The following is a 27,909-nucleotide window of genomic DNA, read 5'->3' as shown; positions in this document are numbered from 1 at the left end:
TATCTCTATTAAAAGCAAACTATGGTCTCTGTTGCCTAAGATGTGGATCTGAAGTGAAGGCAAGTTGGGGGATAAGGCTTTTGTCAAACAGCACTAAGTTCTAAGATCTGTGCTTTTGTTGTGCTTTCTGAAATCCCCGATTGTGTTCTCCTTAACTTGAGAATGGTTGTGGGCATATGAGACAGACTGGAGGGAAACTATGCCATAAAGCAGTGGTTCTTAACCTTTGTTACTCAGGTGTTTTTGAACTGCAACTCCCAGAAACACCAGCCAGCAGAGCTGATGTTGAAGGCTTCTGGGAGTTGCAGTCCAGAAACATCTGAGTAACAAAAGTTAAGAACCAGTGCCATAAAGCACTGGTTCTTAACCTTGGGTTACTCAGTAGTTTTGGACTACAACTCCCAGAAGACTTCACCACCAGCTGTGCTGACTGGGGTTTCTGGGAGTTGCAGTTCAAAAACATCTGAGTAACAAAGGTTAAGAACCACTGCCATAAAGAAGAGGTATAAGACTTCCCCTTTCAAGTCCCAACCACCCTTTCCTGCATATATGCAGCTAAAGCCACAGTCAATGTTTTACCTGTGCATCGTTGACCAGCACCCTGGCTCGTTTATTAAGTTCCTTCATTATCTGCAGGACAGACATCTTCACATCCACCTGCACTCGCTTCTGCACATCTGCCACTTGACGAATCCTAATAAAGCAGGATACGAGTTTCCTTAGCTATGATCCTTAAAACAGTTACTTATTTTTACACTTGTATACCACACTATTTACTGCCATGCATTACTCCGGGTAGTTTACTATCAAAGTAACACAAACATAAAATAAACCACAAATATGTGTGGTTTAGCTTTACACATAAGGCTCACCACATGGACAACATCAACTACCTATATCTCCTTAACGATTTGTGAAAAGTATTTATCAACAAATACACTACACCTCCTGAAATCAGGCTCAGTATTGCTCAGCCAGGATGCAAAAAGGTCAGTCAAAAAATTACGTTCCACTGTGTCTTTCTTTCAAAGTACTCAGGTCATTGTGGAGGTCTTCCCATATTTTATTCTCATGAGCACCGTGCATTGTACACAGTGCTGAAAGATAATGACTGGTTTCCCAGTCCCCTAGCATACTGCTGAGTGGAATATAATCCATAGCATAATCTACAGGAGAGAAACCAAGCCCCAAGACATTGGCCTCACAACTAGTTATCACCATGAAGAGGAATTGAGGTTTAAATGATAGCACACAAACAACTTCCTTCATGAAGAGGTAAATCCATACAGTTGGATGTCACAAACTCCAAAGAGCCTGGAAGGTCTATAGTTCCAGAGGAGGCAACCATGTTAACATGTGCTAGCATATCGGGCAATGCATTTATACATGGCCTCAAACCAGAGAATGTATATATAAATATTTGCCATGTAGTCCCACTCTTACATCTGAGGGAGTGACCTGCCCACAAAATCACACATTAAAATATAGCAAGTAACATCTTTAAGGTGCCACAATGTTCTTTTCTTCTTCTTCTTCTTTTTTGGTCCAATACGCAAGGTCTGCATAACCCTATTACTTCTAGCTTTGATAACCTTTGGAAACCTCTGAGCCAAAACCACATTTGAATACACATAACTTACTACTGCCCAACCATTAGCCCTTCTGAGCAAGAGAACTTACGAGGTGCGCACTTCCTTGGTTGACTTCTGGAGATTCGCATTTTTCTCTCCCAGGCGCTTGACTAGCGAAGCCAGCATCTTGCGCTGATTTTTTACGGCATCCTCTAAGAACTGGTATCTGCAGAAGAAAATAGTTTCAAGTATCTGCTGGCAATGTTTAAAATCGTGCTGCCATATAAAGCTACTGATCTAAGACCAAAATAAAAAGTACTCTACTGTTATGTTATTCACATTCTCTTTCTATGCTGGACAGGCATACTGATGGAGAGAATACATATCTGGCTTGAACTATGACAAATCTATATTATCTATGCATTACAAAGAACTCATCCCCATTTTGTGCATTTTACCAGAGGAAGTAACAGTGAGAAACAGCACTTTTTGTTGTTTAGTTGTTAAGTCGTGTCCTACTCCTCGTGACCCCATGGACCAGAGCATGCCAGGCCCTCCTGTCTTCCACTGCCTCCCAGAGTTGGGTCAAATTCATGTAGCTTCGATGACACTGTCCAACCATCTCATCCTGTTGTCCCCTTCTCCTCTTGCCTTCACACTTTCCCAACATCACAGTCTTTTCCAGGAAGTCTTTTCTTCTCATGAGATGGCCAAAGTATTGGAGCCTCACCTTCAGGATCTGTCCTTCCAATGAACACTCAGGGTTTATTTCCTTCAGAATGGATAGGTTTGTTCTCCTTGCAGTCCAGGGGACTCTCAAGAGTCTCCTCCAATACTACAATTCAAAAGCATCAATTCTTTGGCGGTCAGCTTTCTTTATGGTCCAGCTCTCACTTCCCTACATCGCTACTGGAAAAAGCATAACTTTGACTATGCAAACCTTTGTTGGCAATGTGATGTTTCTGCTTTTTAAGATGCTGTCGAAGTTTGTTAGCTTTCCTCCCAAGAAGCAGGCGTCTTTTAATTTCGTGGCTGCTGTCTCCATCTGCAGTGATCATGGAGCCCAAGAAATTAAAATCTGTCACTGTCTCCATCTCTTCCCCTTCTATTTGCCAGGAGGTGATCTTAGTTATTTTTTTTATGTTGAGCTTCAGACCATTTTTGCACTCTCCTCTTTCATCCTCATTAAGAAGTACCTTAATTCGTCCTCACTTTCTACCATCAGAGTGGTATCATCTGTATATCTGAAGTTGTTGATATTTCTTCCAGCAATCTTAATTCCGGCTTGGCATTCATCCAGTCCTGCCTTTCACATGATATATTCTGCATATAAGTTAATTGAGCAGGGAGAAAATATACTCCTTTCCCAATTTTAAACCAATTAGTTGTTCCATATCCAGTTCTAACTGTGGCTTCCTGTCCCACATACAGATTTCTCAGGAGAGAGATAAGGTGGTCAGGCATTCCCATTTCTTTAAGGACTTGCCATAGTTTGTTGTGGTCCACACACTCAAAGGCTTTTGCGTAGTCAATGAAGCAGAAGTAGATGTTTTTCTGAAACTCTCTGGCCTTCTCCATAATCCAGCGCATGTGAGCAATTTGGTCTCGAAATCCAGTTTGTACCTCTGGGAGTTCTTGGTCCACATAGTGCTGAAGCCTACCTTGGAGGATTTTGAGCATGAAACAGCACTTAGCAGCTGCTAGAAACTGAACTATCCTGATGGTATACAGCAGGAATCAGAAACATACTTCAGCACAGAACATAACCTCCACTGTGTCTGACTAGCAACTCACCTAGCCCAGTATTGCCAATTCTGATTGGCAGTGTCAATCTGGGATTACTAGAAAGATCTTTTAACTATACCTGGAGGACTCTGATATTCTATGGTAGCATCTATTAAAGTATTAATCAGGCCCACCACCCCTTTTCAAATATGAGATCAGGTACATTTAGTGTGGTGTGGACACACTCACATGGAAGTAATTACAGACCAAATACCAGTGGCATACAGGACTAAATGAGCTGTGCATGAGGGCAAAGGAAGATAGATGGTAAATGAGAAGTGGTGTGAGCCTATCAGGCTGATGGAAAATATCATTTAGAAAAGATCATACACCAAACAGGAGAGCTTACTGGTGATCCTTGTGTGCATTCAACTGGCAGTCCCGGCAAGTCAGGGTGTCACATGTGTCACAGAACAACACCAGTGGTTCATGCTTGTGGACAGAACAGTACACTGTCTTCTCTCTCTCCTGGGATTTGGTGGCGCCTAGGAAGAAACAAAGGCCAATCTGTTAACTTCCATGGCAGTCCTCTCACATATTAATAGTAGTAGTATATATGAAAGAAAAATTAGTCACAGTTTGAAAACTAGTATGCTTGGATTAGTGGCATGGTGTCTTCCAGGTAAAACCTCTAGGCCTAACTATCAAAAGTAAACATCAGGAGTCGTGATGCTTATAGGCTGAAACATCTGGAAGACTCCTTCCCCTGATTTAACTTAATTCAAGTGTTGTGGGATTAAGGAGGTGCACAACCTTTTCCTGTACTGACAGGTTTTCAACTGCACTAAGTACTTCACACCAGCACTTTCTTGGACTATGCTTTTATCAGGAATGTACCATTTGAATTTTCTGCACTTGAAAATTGGACCTGACACACCCACACCAACAGAGACGTATAGATCTGTAGCAGACCTAAAGAAAAGCAAGGCCTAACTTCCTTTTTGAACAAGAAACCAGGCTATAAAGCTTTCCAGCTAGGTTCTTCTCCAGATGAGCCACATTAATGTCTGTAAATTTGGTTCCGTCAGGAGAACTGTGGGAATCCAAGGATCCAAATGGCACATCCCTGGTTTTTCACTTTCTTGAACATATACAAATGCTTGTATCCATGACCAAGAAAACTTAACATGTCTTAAGGTCATCTTGCTGCATGGACACCTACCTGTGGATCGAACAGTGTGATCCTTTGTGTATTTCACTCTCTGATGAGCCTCCACACATGTTTCACACAGGGGCTCCTGGCACTCCACACAGAAACTGGTGGCTGGGGCATTATCTTCACAGCTAGTACAACACTGGTGGCAAAAGGACATTGATTAAGTAGTAACTAAGAAGAGTTCTTTACTACGAAGGATGTCACTCAGTCAAAGAGATGGGAACACCCAAGATAAATCCAAAAATAATCAAGACACACTGAAATGAAAACCTTGTAAAAGAAAGTAATCCCATTACCTGATTGGCATCTCTAGCATCTCCAAAAGACTCAGTGCCACCATCCCTCAGAAAGTAGTTCTCCACTATGTCTTTTAAGTAACACTGGTGCTTGCACACAGGGCAGTCAACCACTGTAAAGAAAATGGTATGGAAAACATAAGGAAAATCCTACAACAACACTGAACAGAAACCACCTCTTCTACCACTAAAATATAACTTGTTTTATATTTTATAGCCATTTCAGGATAAAACGGTCTTGCAGTTAAAGATTACATTTGTTATACGAAACACAGCGCTTTGCTGGCCCTACGACTCATCAAGCCAATCAGTAACCACTCTAATTCCACCCAAACATAACATGCATTTGTTGGTTCCCTTTACTTTCTCACCAAAAAATAAATATACATCTGTTTATCTTTGTCTGCAAAGAATGAAATAGGACAGTGGGACCTATCCATTACCTTGGATAAGAGACTAGATGTCACTTAGTTTTTCAACTGTATACATTTCACACCATCTTTATAGGAAATCAAGCATTTTTTTCTCTTGTCTCGCTATTTCTTTTCTACCTTTCATGGCATGTTCTTTACATCTGCACGCAGGTACTACATTTTAGGAGCTAGAACAAAACTCAGTAATATAATACAGGTTTTGATTTGTTCTACTCCTGCACTTAACAAGAAAACTTTCCCTCAAAACACCATTATGGATGGATCATTACTAGCCAAGCCCTTTAATTTCTGTTACCCAAGTTTGACCTTTTTTCCTTTAAAGAAAACCCTGAATGTTTCTTAAGCTTGGTATTACAATAATATGCAATAATATGTATTTGCTTCCCTGGTTTTTAAATATTTACAGCGACATGAAACATGGCATTACCATATATATTAATTAGCATTATGTTTTAAATGAATTCCTCACATTTCTAGGATTCTGATCAAATTCTAGCAACATCCATTAATGGTGCTTCCCAAAACTATTCAGCAAAATAGCTAGTAATTTGCATAACATGTCAACTCAGCATTAAAAATACACCAGTACTGAAGGGAAGAAAGAAAAGACATCCCTCCCATTCTATACTAAGACCTACACAGGAATGGGAAACCTCCAAAAGTCTCAGCAAACACAGAATGGTGGGAGATTATGGGAACAACAATTCAAAAGCACCTGAAAGGGGAAAATTGATCCAATGCATTCAATAAGGAACATAAGAGTTATAGTTTTGATGATGAATTTAAGAATTTTTTCTTGAAGTCTCAATTTCCAAGGCATCCATGAACCATGAACATCTCATTCTAAAGAATGATTTTCACTTTTGTATTGAAATTGTAATTTAATACCATCTACCCATTTGAACCACTCCTACAGAATGCATTTTGGGCCAGCTGCTCTGCTTAGTTTATTTAGAAGGCAGCCCAAAGAACAGAGTTATCACATCTAGAGAATGACAGTTAATGTTACTGCCACAAACATAAAGATCAGTGAATTGGGCAGATCTCTACTGCCCAACCGTCTCCATGTCAAGAGATTTTTTTTAAAAGTCCACACCTTCCTGATTGTCTCTGTAAGAATGCCTTGGGCACCAATCATATAAACCAAAAAACTTCCATAGCACATTGCAGATTGTGTGTGTGTGTGTTCTGTGCCATCAGGTTGGGACCAACTTATAGCAACTCTAATAGAAGTTTCAACGTAAGTGAGATATTTAAGGAGCAGTTTTAACAGTTTCACTCCCCCCCAGTGATTTTATATGGCCAAGTTGAGATTCAAATGCTGTTCTCCAGAGTCTTTGTCTGCCACTCTATTTACTATAACCACACTGGGAATTGCAGACTACAAATGCACTTATGGACCAGAAAAACACTTTGGTAGAAAATCTTACAATACAATCTCTTGCCTACCTACTCAGAAAGAAACTAGAGTGAGTTCAATGGGAATTTCTCTTACAAAACTGTGGTCTAGGATCATAGAAAGCTCTCTTGTAATTTGTCTGATCACCTGTCAATCTAATTTTGCACTTTAGAAAAAGTCTTCTGGATAACTGCAAATATTCCAAACCATTTCAAGGCAGAAAAATAAATTGTACAACAGACTTCTTTTATTTGGAAAGCTTAAATTTGAATATAGAACTAATATTGTTATACTAAAATATTTAGTAACAAGAATTTTAACTTACTCTATAAATACAAATATTTATTCTTTGAGCCATAAGCTAGATTTTAAAACATAGAGATCAAGACACTATGAAATGATTATAAATATTTGCTCTTACCCTACATATGTAACAGCCAGCCAGTGTGAAATACATATTTGGTCATATTCCTCCACCCTCATTATTCTGTCTCTCCCCTGAATCAGCTTATTTTTATATCATTCCTTAGCTCCACTTGTTGCAAGCAGTCAGGGTCTTACCTATTTTCATCAGTCAATGATTTTCACTATGTAGTAGCTGTCAACAGATATTATTTGTGTATCATCTCTAGATATAAGCTGACATTACATTTATGTGTTTGTCCTTGATGATTTACATGTTTGTTACATAGTATTTTATTTATTATCAGTGAGTCCTTCTAAACCATGTGCCTTAAGTATCTACAGTATTTTCTTTGATTGATAGTGTTGATAAAATGTGTATCCTTGTGAAACATTCACAAAAAAAGTTCAGTCCAATTAAACTAGCTGTTATGAGCTACACTGGATCTAGTTATAGGTACTGTACACCACTTAAGACACATTTTCTTCCCATTCCAATTATATTCTTAAGAAGCACAGTCAGAAACAGTTATCTAAATTGGCAAGCTAGCTCTGCATTCTTGGCAGCAATTGCTTTTTTACAAGGTCATTTTGGTCCTTTGTTGCCTAGCAACATACTGAAGTCATGTAGTCAAATTTAATCTCATTCTTCTGAGAGTTGTTGTTTTAATGTTTTCAGAGTCAATCTTTGTCTGTCTTGTTTGACACAAGTACTTAACCAGGCCCAAAACAGCTTGCCTTCCAAAAACAAAAAAACAAAATCAAGTGTGTTCAGAGCACTATGTTAATGACTGGATCTAAACTACCATACAAGGCCAGACTCCTCCCTGCAGCAAAAAGTCTGCAATTATCAATATTCAAATCTAGAATTAGTATAATCCCCCTAAACTCAGGCAATCACTTTCAACTTCTCCCATCTGTAAGAAAAAGAAAAAAATACAATGAATTCTTTCATCTTATTTCCTTCACTTCTGAAGGAGGCCAAAAAAAACCCACCCCTAAGCACTATGAAACAATGGCCCTGGGCCAGGCATGACATCACTCCTCCACTACAAACATAGGCTGTATCTAAAATGAGTTGCTTTTCCAGAAAAAAAGCTTAAGCTGAGCAAATTTTATGCTTACCCACATACATGCAAAACTGAGCACCCAACATCTACTGAACAAAAACACACAAAGTAGCAAGTGTCACAATAAAGACCAATAAATGTTACTGTAGACAAGATATTGCAGCAGTATTTTCATATCGTGAGGGTTTGTAACAAAGCACAGAATAGGTTGCCAACCACCAGTGCACACAAAGATCACATAAGGTTTATAATCTTCTCTTAGACAACTCAACATGCAACCAACACAGGATTCAGTCAGTTGAGGACTAAATCCAACTCTTCATATTCCTGTGTGTGTGGCATGTGCAGAAGAGCCCCCAGAACAAAGCAATGGAAGAAGTCAACTAGGTAAAGGTAAAGGTTCCCGTTGACATTTAGTCCAGTCGTGTCCGACTCTAGGGAGTGGTGCTCATCCCCGTTTCCAAGCCACAGAGCCAGCATTTGTCCACAGACAGATTCCATGGTCACGTGGCCAGTGTGCCTAGAAACGGAGCACTGTTACCTTCCCACCATGGTGGTACATATTTATCTACTCGTGTTTTCGAACTGCTAGGTTGGCGAGGACCTGGGACAAGCAACACGATTTGATCTTAGGAGTGATGGTCTTCTGACCTTGCAGCACAAAGACTTCTGCGGTTTAACCCAAAGCACCACCACATCCCTCTAAGAAGTCAACTTGTTGTTATTCAGCCGTGTCCCCCTTCATGACCCCATGGACCAGAGCAGGCCAGGCCCTCCTGTCTCCATAAGTCAACTACTGGAGCACGATTATCACTAAAGAGTTTGCTGGGAGATACAACTCCATCAGATATGCTGGCAATGAAGTCTGCTACAGCTCATTACATCCCTGTAAACACCAAATGCAAAACTTTACTTTTATTTCAACAAAGATCTTCACAAATTTATTGAAATAAATCCCCCTCTACCAAATGAGGTGAAGATGGGGGAAATGAAGCTCCAGTCACAACAATTGCTTCTGTTGTTCAAACTGCTGAGAAGGGAAGACAGCTGTAGAATGTTTTGTGCTTTATATACAGGCATTGAAGGAAGCTATAAAGCATGCCCTTCCCTCTCCCCATACAGTCTATTAAATCCCTTATCCCACTCTCATTTGCTTCACAAAGCAAGGTATGGGCAAAGATTAGGGGAGGTAAACTCTTATCCTTTGCCTTCATAGCTTTGAAAAGAATTGAGGGAAGACAGCCATCAATCTTAACACACTTAAAATACCAATTTGCCCTTGAGCTACTGAACTACTGTACTGAAAAAGACAAAGAAAACTGCCAGATTGTACCTAAGTGAAAATTTGGACTAAGGTTGGTTTATCTTAAGAGTAATGGCACTTAGCATAAAGAACAAAAGATCTGATGGTTGTTCTGAGTTTTTCCCATGTTCTGAAGGTTGTTCTTCCTGACCTTTTTGCCAGTCTGCCAGTCTCTGTGGTCAGCACAAAAAAAACCAGCTAACGACACCCATCAATCACAGTGACAGATAATCTCTCCCCCCTTACGCTGATCACCCTATCTCCTGAAAAAAGACAAAAGCTGTTCCCACAGCTATAAATACTCAACTATCCAACAAACAGCAACAGAGCATGGACAGAGTTCCTACTCCACTCCTCTGAAGATGCCAGCCACCGAGACTGGCGAAACATCAGGAGCAACCTTCAGAACACAGCCAAAGAGCCTGAAAAACCCACAACAACCATCAGATCCCAGCTGTGAAAGCCTTCAGGAATACAACAAAATATCTGTTGACTTGCTCCATATAGAAAGGCAACTTAAACCTTGCTCACATTGTTAAGTGGTCAAGTCACCTCTGACATCTCCAAAACGTCCTATCAATAATCCTGCTCAGCTCTTGTAGACTTATGCTTGTATAATCCTTCAGAGAACCAATCCATCTCATATTTGGTCTTCCTCTTTTCCTGCTGCCCCCCCCACCCTTCGGAGCACTGTTGTCTTTTCCAGAGAATACTACCTTCTGATAATGTGCACAAAGTAGGACAGCTTCAGTTTCAATACTTTTGCCTCCAGAGATAGTTCAGGCTTGATTTGATCTAGGACCTACTTAGTTGTTTTTCTAGCAAACCAGGGTATCCACAAAGCTCTCCTTCAGCACCACATGTCAAACAATATTCCCCATGAAGCAATATATTAAGCTTTCCAGTACATAGGCCCAGGTTACTTTTCCATCTATAGGATGGTCAGACTGCCAGCGGCAGGACCTTCAAGCAGTATTGCCTTACATCTAGATCATCATCCCAGTCTACATTGCAAGCCCTTGTTTTAGCATATTTTCTTAAGCTTTCCAACCTAATCAGTTCTGAAATGTTTAGTGATTTTTATGCACGGATGTACCTTTTTTTAAGCCTGCTTTAATCATTTTACAATGCATGGAGAATCAGTTTTAAAGTTACTGTTTGCTTATAATACTAGTTTGTTAAGCATTTTATATAAGCTATCTTGCCAAGACTATGCCTCTGAAGGATAATCTGGAAATGCCATCTTCATTATATTCAGTGCAGTCATACCACTCAATAGTCTGCAGCAGAAAGAACAAAGAGTCATACAGCACCTTTATGGCTACCAGGTAGTCATTATGTTAGACTACACAGGGAAGCCATTGAAATTCACAAACAGCAGCATAGCTTCAAGGAAAAAGAAGAAAGTCTAAAACTCAACAAAGCCTGGCTCCCAGTACTGAAAAATATAGCCTGCAAAAAGGTCAAGGAACTCTACCAAGCCACAAGGACTGGTGGTCACTGCACACAAAAGACTAGCTAACAACATCCATCAATCACAGTGACAGATCATCTTATCACAACAATACACCCATAACAAAAAAACACCCTGACCACCATAATCACCCAATCTCCTGAAAAGGACAAAAAGTTGACCCCACAACTACAAATGCTCAACTATTCCACACACTACACCAGAACACAGAGTTTTAACTCCTGTCCTCTGAAGATGCGGGCCACAGAGACTGGCGAGAGGTTAGGAAGGAAAACCTCCAGATCATGGCCAAAGAGCCTGAAAAAAACTACAACAACCATCAGATCCCGGCCATGAAAGCCTTCAAGAATACACTAACAGCTTTGGTTTGTGTAAGCTTTTGCAGACTAGAGTGTGCTACAAGCAAGAAAAATGTAAACAATATCAAACAAATGGCTGTTGTAGGTTTTTTGGGCTGTTTGGTCGTGTTCTGGAGGTTTTTCTTCCTAATGTTTTGCCAGTCTCTGTGGCCGGCATCTTCAGAGAAGATGAGTGCTCTGAAGTTAGAACTCTGTCCTGTGAAGATGCCGGCCACAGAGGCTGGCGAAACATTAGGAAGAAAAATCTCCAGAACATGGCCAAACAGCCCAAACACCCTACAACAACCATCGGATCCTGGCTGTGAAAGCCTTCGAGGATATAATATCAAACAAACATTTTCTGATTTTTGTTGTTGTAAATGGAACGTGCACCTGCCTCTCTTACACATACAAAGCAAGGCATTATATGCTTAGACTGGTTCCTTGTCTTGACCTAATGTACTGAGAACACATGAATAGTCTCCATAATGCATGTTATCCCACTCAAACTAAACTGTGGAGCAGTGGCAGGTGACGCCTAACCCTCAATATAATAACTACAGCTCCCATTAGGAGCTGAATGGAGACAAATCCACTCTACCAAATCTGTTGCTGCACCTTTCACTTCAAGGCAGTTTTATAACTGAGTGAAGTCTATATATCAAATTTTCCAATCTGATAAGATTCAATCTATTTTGACACACCCTTTTGTACTCAAGGACATCTTAAATGCAGACTATCCTATCTCCCACAACAAATTTCCACACAAAAAAAACTGTCAGAGTACAATGCAAATAACTCACAATTTAGAAGGCTTGGCAGACAGACTGAAAATGCACCTGAGTATACCCAGAACCACTAGGTCCATGTTCCAGAGAACAGAATATGTTATATTCTGCCCCCATTGCTTAAATATGTTTTTCAAAACATGTTGATATTAATAGATTACTAGTTCAAGTACTGTACAAGTAGTATTTGGATAGACATGTGCATTACAATTAACAATAAAAATCAACTGGAAACTTAAAAACTTAATCTAGAAGAAACAAGGCAGCTAAACCATTTCCACATTAGAGAATTACAGAGTTCTCCGTCATACATGTAATCCTGAAAGAACCAGTTTTTCATCAAACAAAACTAGTGTCTTCCTCTCTAAAGGGAACATTTCAGCCACATATAAATGTAAACAGTACAAATCAGTCATAACAAATGCGAACAGGAGAAGGTCTTTTCTTTGTTCTCATGAACACAACCTAAAGCAGTGATGGTGAACCTTTTTGGGCCCAAGTGCCCAAACTGGGGGGGGGGGGGGAGACAGCAGGCGGTGAGCAGCAGTGGAACCGGAAGTGGTAGTGGTGGAACCGGAAGTGGTGGCAGAAGGGACAATCCCATGATTGCTCCTGTTCCCCAGTGGAACCGGAAGTGGGCACGGTAGTGTCTCGAGGTCCCACTCCAGACTCGCCACCAGCACCAGCTGCTCCGGATCCTGGCCCACCGCTTGTTGGGGCACCAGCACAGTGGCTGCAGCCACCTCCTCAGTTTTGGCTGGGGGAGAGTAGCGATCCAGTGACTGAGGGCTCGCGTACCCACAGAGAGGGCTCTGCGTGCCAGCTGTAGCATGTGTGCCATAGGTTTGCCACTGCTGACCTAAAATATCTACTTTTAGAGAAGTGGCCAAGAACTAATTATCTCTTCCATTTAATCTTACTTCTACATATCTCCTGCAATCCTATGCCCACTTGCCTATGGGTGAATCCCAATGAACTCAGTAGAATTGGTTCTTTAAATAGGGCAACACTTTTTAAACACTGATCAGGAGATCCTTAATGTGGAAAAGACCTTGAAGCACACCAAATTTCCACTTGTAGATAATTAACAGATATCTGCTTCCTTCATATAAACCAACTGCAGAAAACATAGATAAGAACACTTCCAAGAAAACCTACAGTGCTATCTAAGTTCCAGTGACACATAACTTTGTGTGGTTCTAAGACCTTTATTATCAACTGCAGGAAGAGACAGTTTGGAATTATTCATTGTGCAACCTCAATGTTTATTCAAGCTATAAATCCAAGGAGGACCAAAGACTGCAGCATAAGTATCTTTGGGGGAACTCAGGCAACAAACCTATACATCACCTGCATATTGTACCCTTTTTATAGACTCCATGCAGTGTTGCTACTGCTAGCGAGTAAGCTTAGAATTGCAATCTCTGTGCAAAAATACACACAACCACCACAATAACATGCCTTGTGTACATTATGTACTGGACACTTCTCATCAATGCAGGAAGACATCCTTCACATCAAACTGAAAGACTTCTCCTCCTGAGGCTCTAATCACCACTTAGGAATAAACCTCCCTGGGTTCACTTCCCTCTCCCTTATCCTTGACCCCATCCTCAAACGGTTATTGCCACAAGAAAAAAACGGACAAGGGCCAGTTGCACATGCCACCTTAAGGCCACTGGAGAAGAAAGATGAAATACACTAGGATGGAAAACCAGATTATGATATTGGTTCCACTCTTAAATTGGACTACACTTCCTTTCTCGAATCGAGAACTCGGGCAGGAAGAGAACACAGAGAAGGGGAAACAACCGGGGGGGGCAGAGACTAAGCACGACCCTAGCACGCGCCCCCCCTCCGTTCCCCTCTCCCTGCCCAACCTTCCAAGGCAGAGCAGGAACTCCACTTCTCGCGATAGGCCCCGCCGCAAACATCGCGATGCCCACCCTCCTCCCCCCCTCATCGGAAGGCACGCGGCCCCGCCTCCCTGGCTGCACCTCGCTCGGCCGCCATAGAGGCGCCTCCACCACGGCCGACTCGCCCGCCGCAGCATCCCTCTTCTGCCGCCTCCCGTGCCTTCACGGCCTGGGCACGCACAGGCACAGAAACACACACACGCTAAACGTACACTTCCCGCCACACAAAAATCTCCTCGCGTCCATCTTCCTGGCTATGTTCATTTTAAAAAGCTATATACCTCCCATGTCGCTTCACCCCGCCCCCTCCCTCCCTCCGCCTCCATTTTTACACTCCCATTTATAGGAACCCAAAGCACTCTCCACAGGCATGATTGCTCCTGTTCCCCCGTGGAAGCAAAGAATTTTTTTTGGGGGGGGAAGAAAATCACAGCCCCCAGAGGGCAACGAGAAGCGGCTCTCGAAGGTCCTCGAACGTGTTGCAAACGACACAATGCAACACTCCCGTGTTTGGGGAAGGAAACAAGACAATGCATCCTGGGTTTCCGCCCCCTCCAAAGCAAAAATCCCCCCCTCTCCTCATCGCTCCATAAGATCATTTTTTCCTCAGGTCTTTACTCCCCCCACAGAGAGAGAGAGAGAGACACCCTGTAAGAATGGCTATTTCACGGGGTTTCCCCCACCCACTCGCCTGGCTCACCTTGGCCATCCTTGTTGTTGCCCGCAGGGGCGGGCTCCACTTTGATGCACTCCCTGCAAACGGTGTGCAGGCAAGGCAGGAGGCGCGGGTCCCGCTCGGAGCGGAGCTGCTCGCGGCACACGGCGCATTTCTCCAGCAGGTCGATGCCTTCCACATTGACAGGGGTGGTGGCGGTGGCGCTGGCGGATGCCGTCGTGGCGGTCGCGGAGGAGGAGGAGGAGTGCTGCTTGTCCCCAGCGGCGCCGCCTCCGCCGCCAGTCGCTTCCGCGGGAGCAGGGGCCGTTGCAGAGGCCGACATTGCCGCCGCTCCTACTGCTACTACAGTACTATATCACAGAGTCGCGAGAGCGCAGGCGCAAGAGTCCGGGGCCTCGCGGGCTTCTGAAAGGGAACGTTGGCGGGTCTCGCGGGGCGGATGGAACGCTCGGCACGCGCCTCGAGGTCGCACGAAACGCTAAGCGACGGGAGGGGGGGGGGAGGAATAAAAAAGGACAAGGGGAGCAGCGCGCGCAGCTAACGAAGGCCTCGTTCAGTCACAGCTCGCGCTTCTGCAGCTGCTGCCGCCACCCCCCTCCTCTTCTCCTTCCTTAGCGCCACCCACCAGGCCAAACGAATGACGGGTAATTTTGGGGGGCAGGATGGGAGATAGCCAAGTCGATACCACCGAACCCTCGTCGAAGGCGGGGCTAGGCTCCCTCTAAACCAATCAGTCGCCGCCGATGAGGCCGCGCATCATACGGCGACGTTAAACACGGGCCAGAGCTTTAGCATGAGTTTTTTATTTGGGCGGGACATCTCAAGGAGGGCGGATGAAGATGAAGAGAAAACTGTCCAATCGAACGCCGCGGGGCTAGTTAATTCGTCCAATCCCTTTTATTAGATTGGGCAGAGAACACACCGAGGCACGAAATCTCAGATTTAGGTTTTCTTCAGTGGAGAAGGCGGGGCATAGGGGAAAAAAATTTAAGAGATGGAAACCTTAGCAACCGCGCCCGGTTATGAGGGAAGAGGGGGAGGAGCACGGTATTAGATTGACTGGGATAAACTATTGAAGGGAAGGTATTGATGGCGCTACCTGCCTGGATTGAGCCAACGATTCTGGCTCCCCTGCACGGTTCCCTGTTGGGTCTCCATATTGGACATTGAAGAGGTTTCCTTTCGGGCGCTAAATGGCTGAACCTCAGACGGCTGAAAGCACGAACCTAATAATACACGTTGAAGTTGCTAGTTTTTAAACCTCTCCTTTTTTTTGTTCCTGTCAGAAGGACCACAGTTAATACATGCATCAGATAATTTTCTCCTCAAAACGGACAACATCAAGAGTATTTGGGGCAGCGAGCATCAATTATTGCTTGATTTTTTTATAAGTTATTTGGGAACTGGGAAGGTATTTGAAGTAGTACCAGTATCACTGACACAAAAATTTATATACAGTACAAACCTTTCAGTCTTTGTTAACTACAAATGTTAACTTTGCCATTCCAGCTGATAACTAGAATTGGACTCACAATTGCTTCACAAGTCACGCTATTAGCATTTATTTAAAGAAACTTGTTGCAACTCCCAGCGCTCACCACTTCCTATCCAGTTGCATGTGGAAAGCATTTGGTGGGCCCCACTGCCCATTTCTGAGTTTAAGTCTGGATACTGTACTTTGTAGGGTCTCAAAACCAGTGTTTTGCCCAGGTGCCACACAGGCTGTCAGAACTGCCAATACCAAAAATGAAGTGGGAAAAATACAATTTCCAGTTTTGAAAATACAGTATTTTGAGAAATTTAAATGATGCAGGAATGAGCCCTGAAGTTTACACATTAACTACAGTACTTGAAAGGTAAATCACAGCTTCTCCAGAAGCTACAATTCAACTTTTTTGTCAGAAAAAAAGGGAGGGGGAGGTGGCAAGGGTGCAGCAAAAAACAGCCCAGGGGGCAACAGGTTTGTCCCCGCTTTGTCCAGCCTTGGGTCCCCAGATGTTCTTGGACTAAATTTCCTCACCACTAGCTTACTGGCTAGGATTTCCAGGAGTTGTACTCCAAGAACATTTTGGTACCCTAGATAAGGAACTCTACTCTTCAGCCAACGTGGCTCTCAATGTCACCTGGTTAATAAAAAACAGTGGTTCCAGCCGACAAGCTTATATTTTTATTAAATCAAAACAGCTATTGCTCCCATGAATATAATCTGGAAAATGATATACAGAAGAAAGGTATAGTGCAGACATAGAAAGAGGTAGAAAAAGATATAGTGCAGAGGTAGAAAGACTACAAATGTTTGGTTCAAAATTGGGAAAGGAGTACGACAACGCTGTATATTGTCCCCCGGCTTATTTAACTTATAGGCAGAATACATGCGAAAGGCTGGACTGGAGGAATCCCAAACCGGAATTAAGATTGCCGGAAGAAATATCAACAACTTCAGATATGCAGATGATACCACTCTGATGGCAGAAAGTGAGGAGGAATTAAAGAACCTCTTAATGAGGGTGAAAGAGAAGCGCAAAAATGGTCTGAAGCTCAACATCAAAAAAACTAAGATCATGGCCACTGGTCCCATCACCTCCTGGCAAATAGAAGGGAAAGATATGGAGGCAGTGACAGATTTTACTTTCCTGGGCTCCCTGATCATTGAAGATGGTGACAGCAGCCATGAAATTAAAAGACATCTGCTTCTTGGGAGAAAAGCAATGACAAATCTAGACAGCATCTTAAAAAGCAGAGACATCACCTTGCTGGCAAAGGTCCGCATAGTCAAAGCTATGGTTTTCCAGTAGCAATGTATGGAAGTGAGAACTGGACCATAAAGAAGGTTGACCGCTGAAGAATTGATGCTTTTCGTGGTGCTGGAGGAGGCTCTTGAGAGTCCCCTGGACTGCAAGGAGAACAAACCTATCAATTCTAAAGGAAATCAACCCTGATGCTCACTGGAAGGACAGATCCTGAAGCTGAGGCTCCAGTACTTTGGCCATCTCATGAGAAGAAAAGACTCCTTGGAAAAGACCTTGATGTTAGGAAAGTGTGATGGCAAGAGGAGAAGGGGACGACCGAGGATGAGATGGCTGGACAGTGTCTGCGAAGCAACCAACATGAATGTGACCAAACTCTGGGAGGCACTGGAAGACAGAAGGACCTGGCGTGCTCTGGTCCATGGGGTCACGAGGAATCAGACATGACTAAAGAACAAACAACAAATTGTTTTTGGTATGATAACATCAAGTGTATGGCTACATAGTTTGGAAAAAGATTTCATTGGGCCTCTAAGCCACAGTACATTGTTGACTATTTGGATCTTCCTGGAATTTATCAGCTTATTATTCCTTTGGCTGCAAGTAACACACAGCAGATTGCAGATGGTTCTGTTTATGTTCCTCATAAGGACTGTTTGTTTTTTAAGGACATATGTGAAGGGAAGAAACCTAGCCCTGTTGGGAGACTACTAGGAAGGGAGGGGGGGAATGTAGAAGATAAATAAAAATAGAAATTGCACGTGCTGATGACACATCCTTGTGGTCCACTGTACCTCTTATGGCTTCTTGTGAGGAAAAAGGTGTCCAATGTAATTAGTAAAAGCAGCAGCAAGTGGAAATTGCAATTCTGCTGTCTGCTGAGTTTTCTTAAACTAAAAGGCAATGAATGTATTTAAAGAAGGGGAGTGTGCATGTGCTTCTTAGAACAAGTTCCTACACAAATTATTTCTGTTTCAACTAATTCTGAACAGGGTGGATTTAATCACAATGTAAATTAATCATAAGACTCAATTTAAATAATAGTTTTCTACATAAAAGATCACTTTTGCTGTAACTGTAATACAGTATTTACAACCCAGACGAAGGTTTCATTTGGTTTCATTTTTTTAAGAATAACGTTTCAGGTTATTTTGACAGTTATATCAGAAAATTAATGTTTGTTTGGCTATTAACCATTTGAAACAGATAATTAATAAATCATTGTGATGTGAACTGTCTCCAGTTTAATAAATTGATATTTGGATACCGTTTCTGCTGTACATTACTGAAGAAGAAAAATCAACATTAACAATAGTCATTTAAATTGTTTTATTTAAATAAAATACTGTAAAACATTATATAACGTATATATTCTTGTATTTGCTTGACATCTATTTGCAGATGAATAATAGGATTCACATCTCTTTTTTCAGCTTTACACATTTTTTTTGTTAAGAGGAGGCATGTTATCTCTGCAGAAACGCATTCACAGTTTTGAGAACCACAAAACCAAGCATCTTCTAGATTTTAAAAATTACCTTCTAGATAATTATGGTATCTTTTATATAGAAAAATTACCCAAAATAATCTTACAGAAATCTCTTGGAGAGGATTGACACTGGGGCTCTCATTAATGATTTAATTGGATTTATTTACAAAAAATAAAATAAACATTGCATAAATATATAGTCTCAAACTATGTTAAAAAAAATCCTTATTTCATTATATAACCTTTGGATTATAATATATCCTAAAAAGAAATTACCTTGAGATAGATTTGTCCTTAAAAACCATGTTATCAAATAAAATCCAAATTAAGTCCAGAAAAATTGGGAGGGGTGGTTTAAAAAATGTTCCCCTGTTAGCCTTTTAGTATCCCAGTGTGCAAGCATGATACTTTCTTTGTAGTCTTATGGCCACTGGTGGAGATGGAAGTAGAACTAATTTTTTTTTAATTGCTAATATATTATTGGAAGGGACAACTGTTGAATTTCTAGGCAAAAAAACATTGGCTTCCCTAGCCATTGAGCACCTCAGGGCATGGGGTAAGTATTTAGATGCTAATGGGGTGATTTAAAGCAATCAGAACCGACAATCTTTTGCTTTTACATTGTCAATGGGGAACACTGCCCTCCTGCCTTTTAATTCCATTGTTGCAATAATTAAAAAGGCAGACTTGATAGAATGAGGTGTTGGTAGCAACTAAAATAAAGTGAAACAAGATTATCATATACTGTTTGAATTCTTAGATGACCAAAAATATAACCAGAGTAAATGAAAAATGTGTCTTCAGAACTTTACAGGAAGGAAATTCTTTGCTATTGCTATTATTCAAATGGAGAAACCGAAGTTATGGTAACTCAGCCAGAGTTCTTTGTAATGTATAGCTGACATGACTAAGTTAAATACTGTATTTAAGTTTTAATGCTGGATTCAACCTATTATCCACTGGATGACACTGCCTTAAAACCATAGCTTGCTATAGAGTTGCAATCCCATATCCTGAAAGCAATTGTGCTGCAAATCCAGAACCAACACATCCCTTATCAGTTCCTGTTGTCATTGAAAAACAGCACTTCTCTTGTACATACTTTATTCACCAAAAACAAATGTGTGAACTTACTTTCTTTCCTAGTTGATTGGTGCTTGCCATCAAGTTGGAATGGACTTATAGCAAACCTAATAGGGCTTTATAGTTAAGTGAGATATGTAAGGAGTGGCTTTACCAGTTCTACTCCCCCAGTTAACTTCCACTGCTGCACAGAGACATAAACACTAGTCTCTAAAGTCCTAGTCCATCGTATTATCCACTACACAACACTGGGAGTCCTACTTTCTTTTCTAATTTGTTCTAAATTTTTAAATGTTCATATGAGACACAGAGCATCTGACTACGTATACCACCCTAGGCACACCAGTCTAATCTGATATCAGAAGCCCAATAAAGTCATGCCTGATTAACACCTAAATGGAAGTCCACCAGGAAACAATAGGGATCTTCAAGTAGGGCTAGGAAAGAAAGGTGCCAGAAATCCTAAAGTGCTACTGCCAGTCATTGTTGATAACATTGGGCTAGGTGAGCCAATTACAGGCGCTCACCTATACCTACAGTACTGTATAAGGCAGCTTCTTATGGGTTTGCAAGTGGGGGCCAAGCTGTAAGATGGAAGACTATGAGTCCCAATCCAGATCTTGGAAATGTTAAAATTTTAAACTAAATCTCAACACATCTACTAGCCAACAGCTCTGGTTCAAAAAAATAACATTTCCAAGTCCTGCCAGTATTATATTTTCAATTAAAAGAAGAGTGGCAGTTTCTGGATTTAAAAAGCACCAGGGCAATGTACTAGTTGTATCATTTGGCTCTTGCCTCCCAACCTTTACACTTATTGTTTACCCTGACATTGGATTGGAAATTTGCTATGTAAATTAGATTCATACACTATTCCACCGATCTCTATCACCAGTGGTTTGGGATGCCCTTTGGTCCTGTTACATTTGGGATTTATAGAGACAAGCAAGCTATTAGGAAGCAGATCTGGAATACAACCCTCCAACTCAAGAGAGCATGGGTACCATATTACCCAGTGGCTAGGAATCACAATAAAATCAATAAAATTTAGAATTTGTAAGACATCAGAGATTTCCCTGGTCTGTTTCAATGATTTGCCTTCGGCCTTTATAGAAGGAAGATATGTATCCCTTATGACCATTTGTTTTGCCCCTGCCAATCTGGCATGGTGGAAACTGGGACATGTCCCGCTGTACTCATATTTTATAAAGATTCATCCAATCTACTTATTTTTCAGCAATATTGACCTGATGAATTTTATGTCTCTTTCCTCTGATTCCTCAAGCAAAATTACAGGTTGCATAATTCCATGCAGCAGCCTGTACAATAAGGGAACAGATGACTAGATCACTGTAATAATCATATTAGGAACTCATACTTAATTGTAATCTGAATTTAAGTCTGCTTTGTATTGATTGTAAATACTGTGTGCTTTGTTATTGCATTTTTAGTCCTGTATATCTAACACGGTTGATCTATGGTTGTAACAACAATAAAGTTAAGTGTTTTGGGAGCCTTGAATATAGAAAAACGGCACCGGTAGTTACATCCTGTACTTTCAAAGTTATAGTTCCCAGAGTAACTTATCAAGCTGATAGCATGCTGATCTGGCCAGAAAAGGAATTCGTGTGTGTCACTAGTTTTCCTCCCCTGGGGTGGGATAATGCTTACATTCCATTCTCCTTTGCAGGTATCAATGTAGGGAGTTTAAGTTCTAAAAACTCTTTGCCCAGATTGTAGTAGCCCTTCACAAGGGCTCAAGGGCTGTGCCTGGATGGACCCAGGGACTCCCAAGCATGTCTGGGAACTTGTATACCCCTTGGTTATATTGTATCATGTTCCTGTTGTGTCAACAATTTGTGCAATAAGCTTTGTAAAGCATTAGTGGTTTTCAGTCTACATTGGGTCTACAAGTAGGTTCTGACAGGTCCAAACCTGCCAATTAACAAATCCTACCATTCACTTGAACCCGATTCCCACTGCTGCCCAGAAGAAGAAGAGAAAACAAGCTGTTCAATCTCCTTGTTCTTGTTGCTGTTCACTTAATTCAGGCAGCGAAAGTGGACAGCTAGAGATGGAATTGAAGGAGGGCACTTCTTCAATTTGTGGATCTCTTGATGATGCCAGTTATGGACATTCAGTTCTTACTATGATTACGTTAAAAATAATAACATACTTTGTATAATTTTGGAGACTAGTGAGCATATAACATCATACATTGAATTAATTATTCTGCCATAGTCAATGTGTTCAATTTCAAGGTGCTACCAGACTTGTACAGGTATTTTTCTGCAATAAACTCACATGATGAGTGTCATTTTGAAGCTGTTCCCACAGAAAATTCTTGATGTGCTCTGCCTTAGGGCACAGAATAGAAAATAACCAAGTCTTGCACTTCCGAACTTCTTTCTTTCTGTTAAGTTGATTCTTCTACCATGTTCTTTTTTTAGCAGAATTATGGTATACACTCAATCTTGCCTATTGCTTCCTGATGTACTGTGGATCCAGTGAGCCAATGCTTTCCTAGAGAGCCCTTTGGTTCCTTCGTTTGCACCCTTGTAAGACTGAAACAAAAGCTCTTCAACAGAGGACTCGAAGGGACATTCTGGGTCTATATTCCTGTGGGTAGCTGTTGTTCAGGCCAGTTAATTATAACATTGCACCACACAGGTTGAGAACTTGCCAAAACACAGTAAACATTCCCCTTGAGCCTGCAAAACTAAATATTGCAGAGAAGTTGATAATGGTGGAGAAACCCTCTCATAAATCATTCTAAAACACGGTTGGGAAATTCTATCCTGCCTGCCTCAAACACATAATAAACAGATGGCATTCACAACCACAAGAGATGATGGTGTCTGTTAGCTCTGTTAGATTCTAAATTGGATTAGACAAAAATTCTCAGAAGATACAGATCTATCAATGATCTGAGCAAAATAAATCTTCATGGACAGGGGAAGAATGCCTCTATCACATAAGTGCTGCATTGATTGTCTTTCTCCACAATCCCATTTTATTTTATTATTCATTCATCTTCCTACTTTGCTTCCAAGTCTATTAAGCAACTTCCAGGTGGGTTTAAGAAACATACAGAAAATAAAAGGGAAGAGCAACTAGTAAAAGATAGTGCCCCAGAATGCCTACAATAATTAGAAAACATACAGGGTAACAGATAATTTTCAAACAATTTTCTTAAAAAGTGCACAATGTAGCTATCGGAGGGAAAGGACTTCCAAAGATAAAATGTTGCAAAAGAAAAGGAACAAAGGCATGTTGAGATAACAGATCTTAAAGGTTCCTATCAGAGGAACACAAAGCCATAGGGAGAGAATCAAGAGAGATGAAAAAGACAGAGCTACTGAAGGCAAGTAATTAATCCAGCAATGCCCTGTTTACAACTTCACAGGTATTCAGTGGCAGCAGACTGTTAGCTTTAGTCCAGGTTGGGTGATAGCCATGCCACCATCTGGCTGTTTTGTTTTATTTTACAACATGAATTAGGAATGTAAGAACGGATGTTGAGAGTTCCACCCACTGATCTTCAAACTTCAAATGCTCCTCGTTGCTGCCCAATCTTCCTCCCAACTTCCTGGCTGAAAATGGAATGCAAACAGTGATATGAATTGTTTTTGGTTGATAATCACAAAGTGCAGTTTTTGTGTGAGCAAAGACCTAATTAGCAAGTCTGCTGGAATCAGGAAAGTCTGCCTGAACCATGTCTTTGGAACACTAACAGATTTCTGCATCTAGTAACAGGTGATCTGTAAGGTATACGTAACTTGGCTTAGAGTTGAGCTACAGTGTGCTGAAGAAATTGGTTGTTTATGCTTACGTGACAGTACAGGCAGATTTAAAAATGCCAGTTTTCGAAAAGCATCAGACAGAAAACAAGTAGCTGCCTTTGCTGCACAGTATTTGCTGGGCTGTTCTTTTTGGATATGACACTCATATCAAAATGCCTGGCTGTTTAGGAAATGATGCAGAGAGGGAACAAAATTTAAGCCTCCTTAGGGAGGTGAGTAGATTAGGTTCTGAGCAGATGAGCATTCCTTTAGACACCTACATTAGGCTGCCTATTGTGTTGTACCTTAATACAGTATATGCCTCCTTCATTCAGTAATTTGTATTACTATTTTCAGAGCTTGGCTATTACTAGTTACAAACAATATAGTTACCTTTAAGAAGTTATTTTTGTGTAGTGAACAATGTAAAATATACTCAGAAATTGAGGAGTACCAACGTGGTTTTGGACTGTAATTCCCAGAATTCCCAGGCAGCCTGCGGAAGTTGTAATTCAAAAACACAAATCTGTGTAACACTAGCTTATAAAATTACTTTTTAGGTATAGAACAAGTCAAAATGTACTTAACACTTTCAGCAGGCACACAGAGACATTTTTAGAGGCATTTCACTGGATTCCCCCCCCCCCAAGCTTTATTCTATTTGGTTATCTATGCTAAGCGATTAGGGGAGTATCAGTTAGTTTTGTCTTTTTACAAATATTTCCAGGGTGTTTTCTCAGAATTGGCCATTAAAAGAACTAGAGAGCATGGTTGTTGTGGGTTTTTCGGGCTCTTTGGCTGTGTTCTGAAGGTTGTTCTTCCTAACATTTCACCAGTCTCTGTGGCCGGCAGCTTCAGAGGACAGCACTCTGTGCTCTAGTGTAGTTGGCTTGGGGGTTCAGTATTTATGGCTGTGAGATAGGCTTTTGTATTTTTCTGTAGATGGGTGATTAGTGTGTATTGTTGTGGGTGTATTCTTGTGCTAAGGAGAAGAGATTATCTGTTCCTGTGGTTGATGGGTGTCATTAGCTGGTCTTTTGTGTGTAGTGATCCCCTGTCCTTGTGGCTGGGTAGAGTTTGTCGACCTTTTGCAGGCTGTATTTTTCAGTGCTGGGAGCCAAGTTTTGTTGAGTTTTAAACTTTCTTCTTTTTTGTTGAAGCTCTGCTGGTGTTTGTGGATTTCAGTGGCTTCCCTGTGCAGTCTAACATAATGATTGCTGGTGTTGTCCAGTATTTCAGTATTTTGAAATAGAAGTCTTCCATATTCTGGAATCACAAAACAAAGCATCCATACCAGAATCAAAGAGCATGAGATACACTGCAGACTAAAACAACCAGAAAAATCGGCAGTAGCTGAACATGCCCTAAAACAAGCTGGACATGAAATTCTATTTCAAAATACTGAAATACTGGACAACATCAGCAATCTTTATGTTACACTGCACAGGGAAGCCATTGAAAGAGCTCGAAAAACCCACAACAACAAAAATGCATGTGTGTCAAGTGGAGAGAGGACAGGGAATGTGATATTAGCCTAGCAAGCCTCATTCATCTAGGCCATCCCATGTCTTGTATGAAAAGCTCAGCAGTTGCATCAAGGAGCTGTTGGAAGCACTGACTCAGAATTGATGAAGAAGTACTTCATCCTTACCCATGCCAGCCATGTTAATTACCCTCTGAATTCTGCTTATTTTCCCCCCAAACACTCTTTCTTTAAGTTTATGCCTAGGTTGATAAAATAATGGGAAAATAAGGCAAGTATATTTTACCCCCTCAAGGACACAGTGCACATAAGTGGAATCCTGAAACTAATGTGCAAATACATTTTTAAAGAAGTTCATAGGACGGAAAACGGAGTGGCCAACCATTGCTTGGAGATCATCATCATCATCTTAAGACTGCAGAGCTGGAAGGGTCCCTATGGATCATCAAGTCCTACTCCTGTTAAGGAGGCAAAATGGGAAATCGAACTCCCAACCATACCTAAACCACTAAGCTATCCAGAAAATATGATATGTAACATTCATTTTGTTTCTTTTACATTTTGGCCACAAGTGACACAAGAGTGAAGGATCTCGGACTCGCAATTATTTCTAGGATTCAAAGTATTTCTGACCCATAAATCACAATTTATTCCCTATCAGCCTGCGAGGTCCTCACAAATAGTGCAGCTTCAAGACATCTATCTCGTCCTGAATCTGAGCTCTCATATCTATTCACATACTTTTTCTTATACTACTAGAAAGAATTTGCATTCCCCTACAGCTGAGTAAATCTACTGTTTCAATGTCTTGGAATTTTCACTTGTTCCTGTCCTCTGTTTTTTTTTTTTTTTTTTTTTTTTGTAATCTGCTGTTTACAGTTAGTTCATATCCTGCTTCTTCACTGCAGACTCTGTCCAAAACTAGTTAAAACAAATCATACTTGAGGAGAGCGTGAAGAAAACACTCTTTTTGTAAAAACAGCCATAAATTCAAATAAAACCAAAATTATCCAGAAATAAAGAGTAAATTCAATATTACAGTGAAATAATCCAAGCTTAATATATTAAGTACAAAATCTAGTTTAGCAGACAAAAATAAATAAATAACAAATCTAGACCTTGTAAGACTCATAGGCTTACAGTACTTAACTGCTGTCACTACTTTTATCACTTAACCAAATGTGAAGTGCATGGATCTCAGCACAGATTTAAAATTATTAGCTGATTAATTCAATTCAAACTTTAATGGATTTTAATTAATATTTTAATAATGAATTTTTATTGCAATAAATTATACTGGCTGAAATCCAGTAATGTAAAGTTTTGCTGTGTAAGTCTGATAACATTATCAGACACTGTCATATTTTTGTAATTAAAAGTTTCCTTCTGTCACCCCCACTCCCCATCAGCAGGTTTCTAGGCTCCCTTAGGTCCTGGGGAAGCCTTTCTGGATAGTCGGCACCAGCAGTGACAATTTTCAGACATTTAAAACTTCTTGTCTCTGTCCTGTTTTCCTCAAAGACCTCCCCAAGACCAAAGGGATCCTAGAACATTTGGGGGGGCGGGGGGGGGGGGAAGAGAGGAAACTTGTAATTACCAAAAGACAGCTGCAGTTGATGACATCATCAGATTTAGACAACATAACCTTACATTACAGGATTTCAGCGAAGCTATATTGTAATTTTTAAAAATCTACTATGAGGAGTGCCAGGTGAAGCAACCACAGCCACTGCTACCTGCATTTCTGGAGGAACGGAGAGACTGCAGTTGCCTAGGACCCTTTACATATGGCACAGGCCTTGATAATGTAACAGCAATAATGATGCTATTTTTACTGCCTGAGCTTGTGCATATTTACAAAGAGGTAAGATAGTGTGGTGTGGTAGATGAAGAGTAAGATTAGGATTCAGAAGACCTGAGCTCACATCTCTGGCCGTAGAAACTCACTGGAGGGTGGCCACAGTAGGCTACTCTTTGAACATCTCATATAGCTACGGCAGTGATGGTGAACCTTTTTGAGCCCGAGTGCCCAAACTGCAACACAAAATCAACTTATTTATTTCAAAGTGCCAACACTGCAATTAAAACCCAAATACTGAGGTTTTACCTGTACTTTAGAAAAAAAAACAACTGCTCCTAGACTACAAGGGTTAAATGCTTGTGGTTCCCCCCCCCCCCGCCGCTGTGGGTGGTATTAACAAAGAAATACCATTCCTCCAATCCCCCATTGGGCTACACTGGTAATGGTCCCCATTCCACCCCTCTGCTGGACCACCGCACCAGCAGAGAGGAGTGCCAAAATCTGGGATCGGAGGACAGGTAAGTATTTCTCGATGGTGACTTATGGTCACGCGCCCACTGAGAGGGCTCTGTGTGCCAGCTGTGGCATGTGTGCCCATCGGTTCGTCATCGCTGAGCTAGGGTGACCAGATGTCCTCTTTCTAAAAGACACCCCCCCCACACACACACACACACTTTTAACTTCTCTTTTCTTGTTGGGAGGCTGAGCCTATTTTGCCTTAGAGTCTCCCAGTGGAGAGAAACTTCTGAGACCAGGCCGTCATTGAGTTATAATGTAACATAAGCAGTGTACTTGGATAGCACTGTTTTCTACCTAGAATTATGCAACTGTAGTATGTTCTTCTAATTCATACAGTTGCATAATTCTAGGTAGAAAACAGTGTTATCCAAGTACTCTGCTTATGTTACATTATAAC

The 27,909-nt window shown here is 41.2% G+C and overlaps 1 protein-coding gene across 2 annotated transcripts in view; it reads right to left on the bottom strand.

The window, feature by feature from the left end:
- Nucleotides 1-15,181, bottom strand: part of TRIM28 (tripartite motif containing 28) — a 30,071-nt gene extending 14,890 nt beyond the window's left edge. For both annotated transcript variants that reach the window (XM_020815386.3, XM_073004456.2), the window contains exons 1-6: nt 14,633-15,181; nt 4,809-4,921; nt 4,519-4,651; nt 3,706-3,841; nt 1,681-1,797; nt 580-694 (exon numbers count right to left, since the gene is read on the bottom strand). In XM_020815386.3, the coding sequence (XP_020671045.3) occupies nt 580-694; nt 1,681-1,797; nt 3,706-3,841; nt 4,519-4,651; nt 4,809-4,921; nt 14,633-14,930 (912 nt within the window). In that variant the 5' untranslated portion in view covers nt 14,931-15,181. The remainder of the gene's footprint in view (nt 1-579; nt 695-1,680; nt 1,798-3,705; nt 3,842-4,518; nt 4,652-4,808; nt 4,922-14,632) is intronic.
- Nucleotides 15,182-27,909: the final 12,728 nt, after the last annotated feature.

This window comes from Pogona vitticeps, chromosome 6, assembly GCF_051106095.1.
Source record: "Pogona vitticeps strain Pit_001003342236 chromosome 6, PviZW2.1, whole genome shotgun sequence".
Lineage (NCBI taxonomy): Eukaryota > Metazoa > Chordata > Lepidosauria > Squamata > Agamidae > Pogona > Pogona vitticeps.
This window is presented reverse-complemented; position numbering and strand designations above follow the sequence as displayed.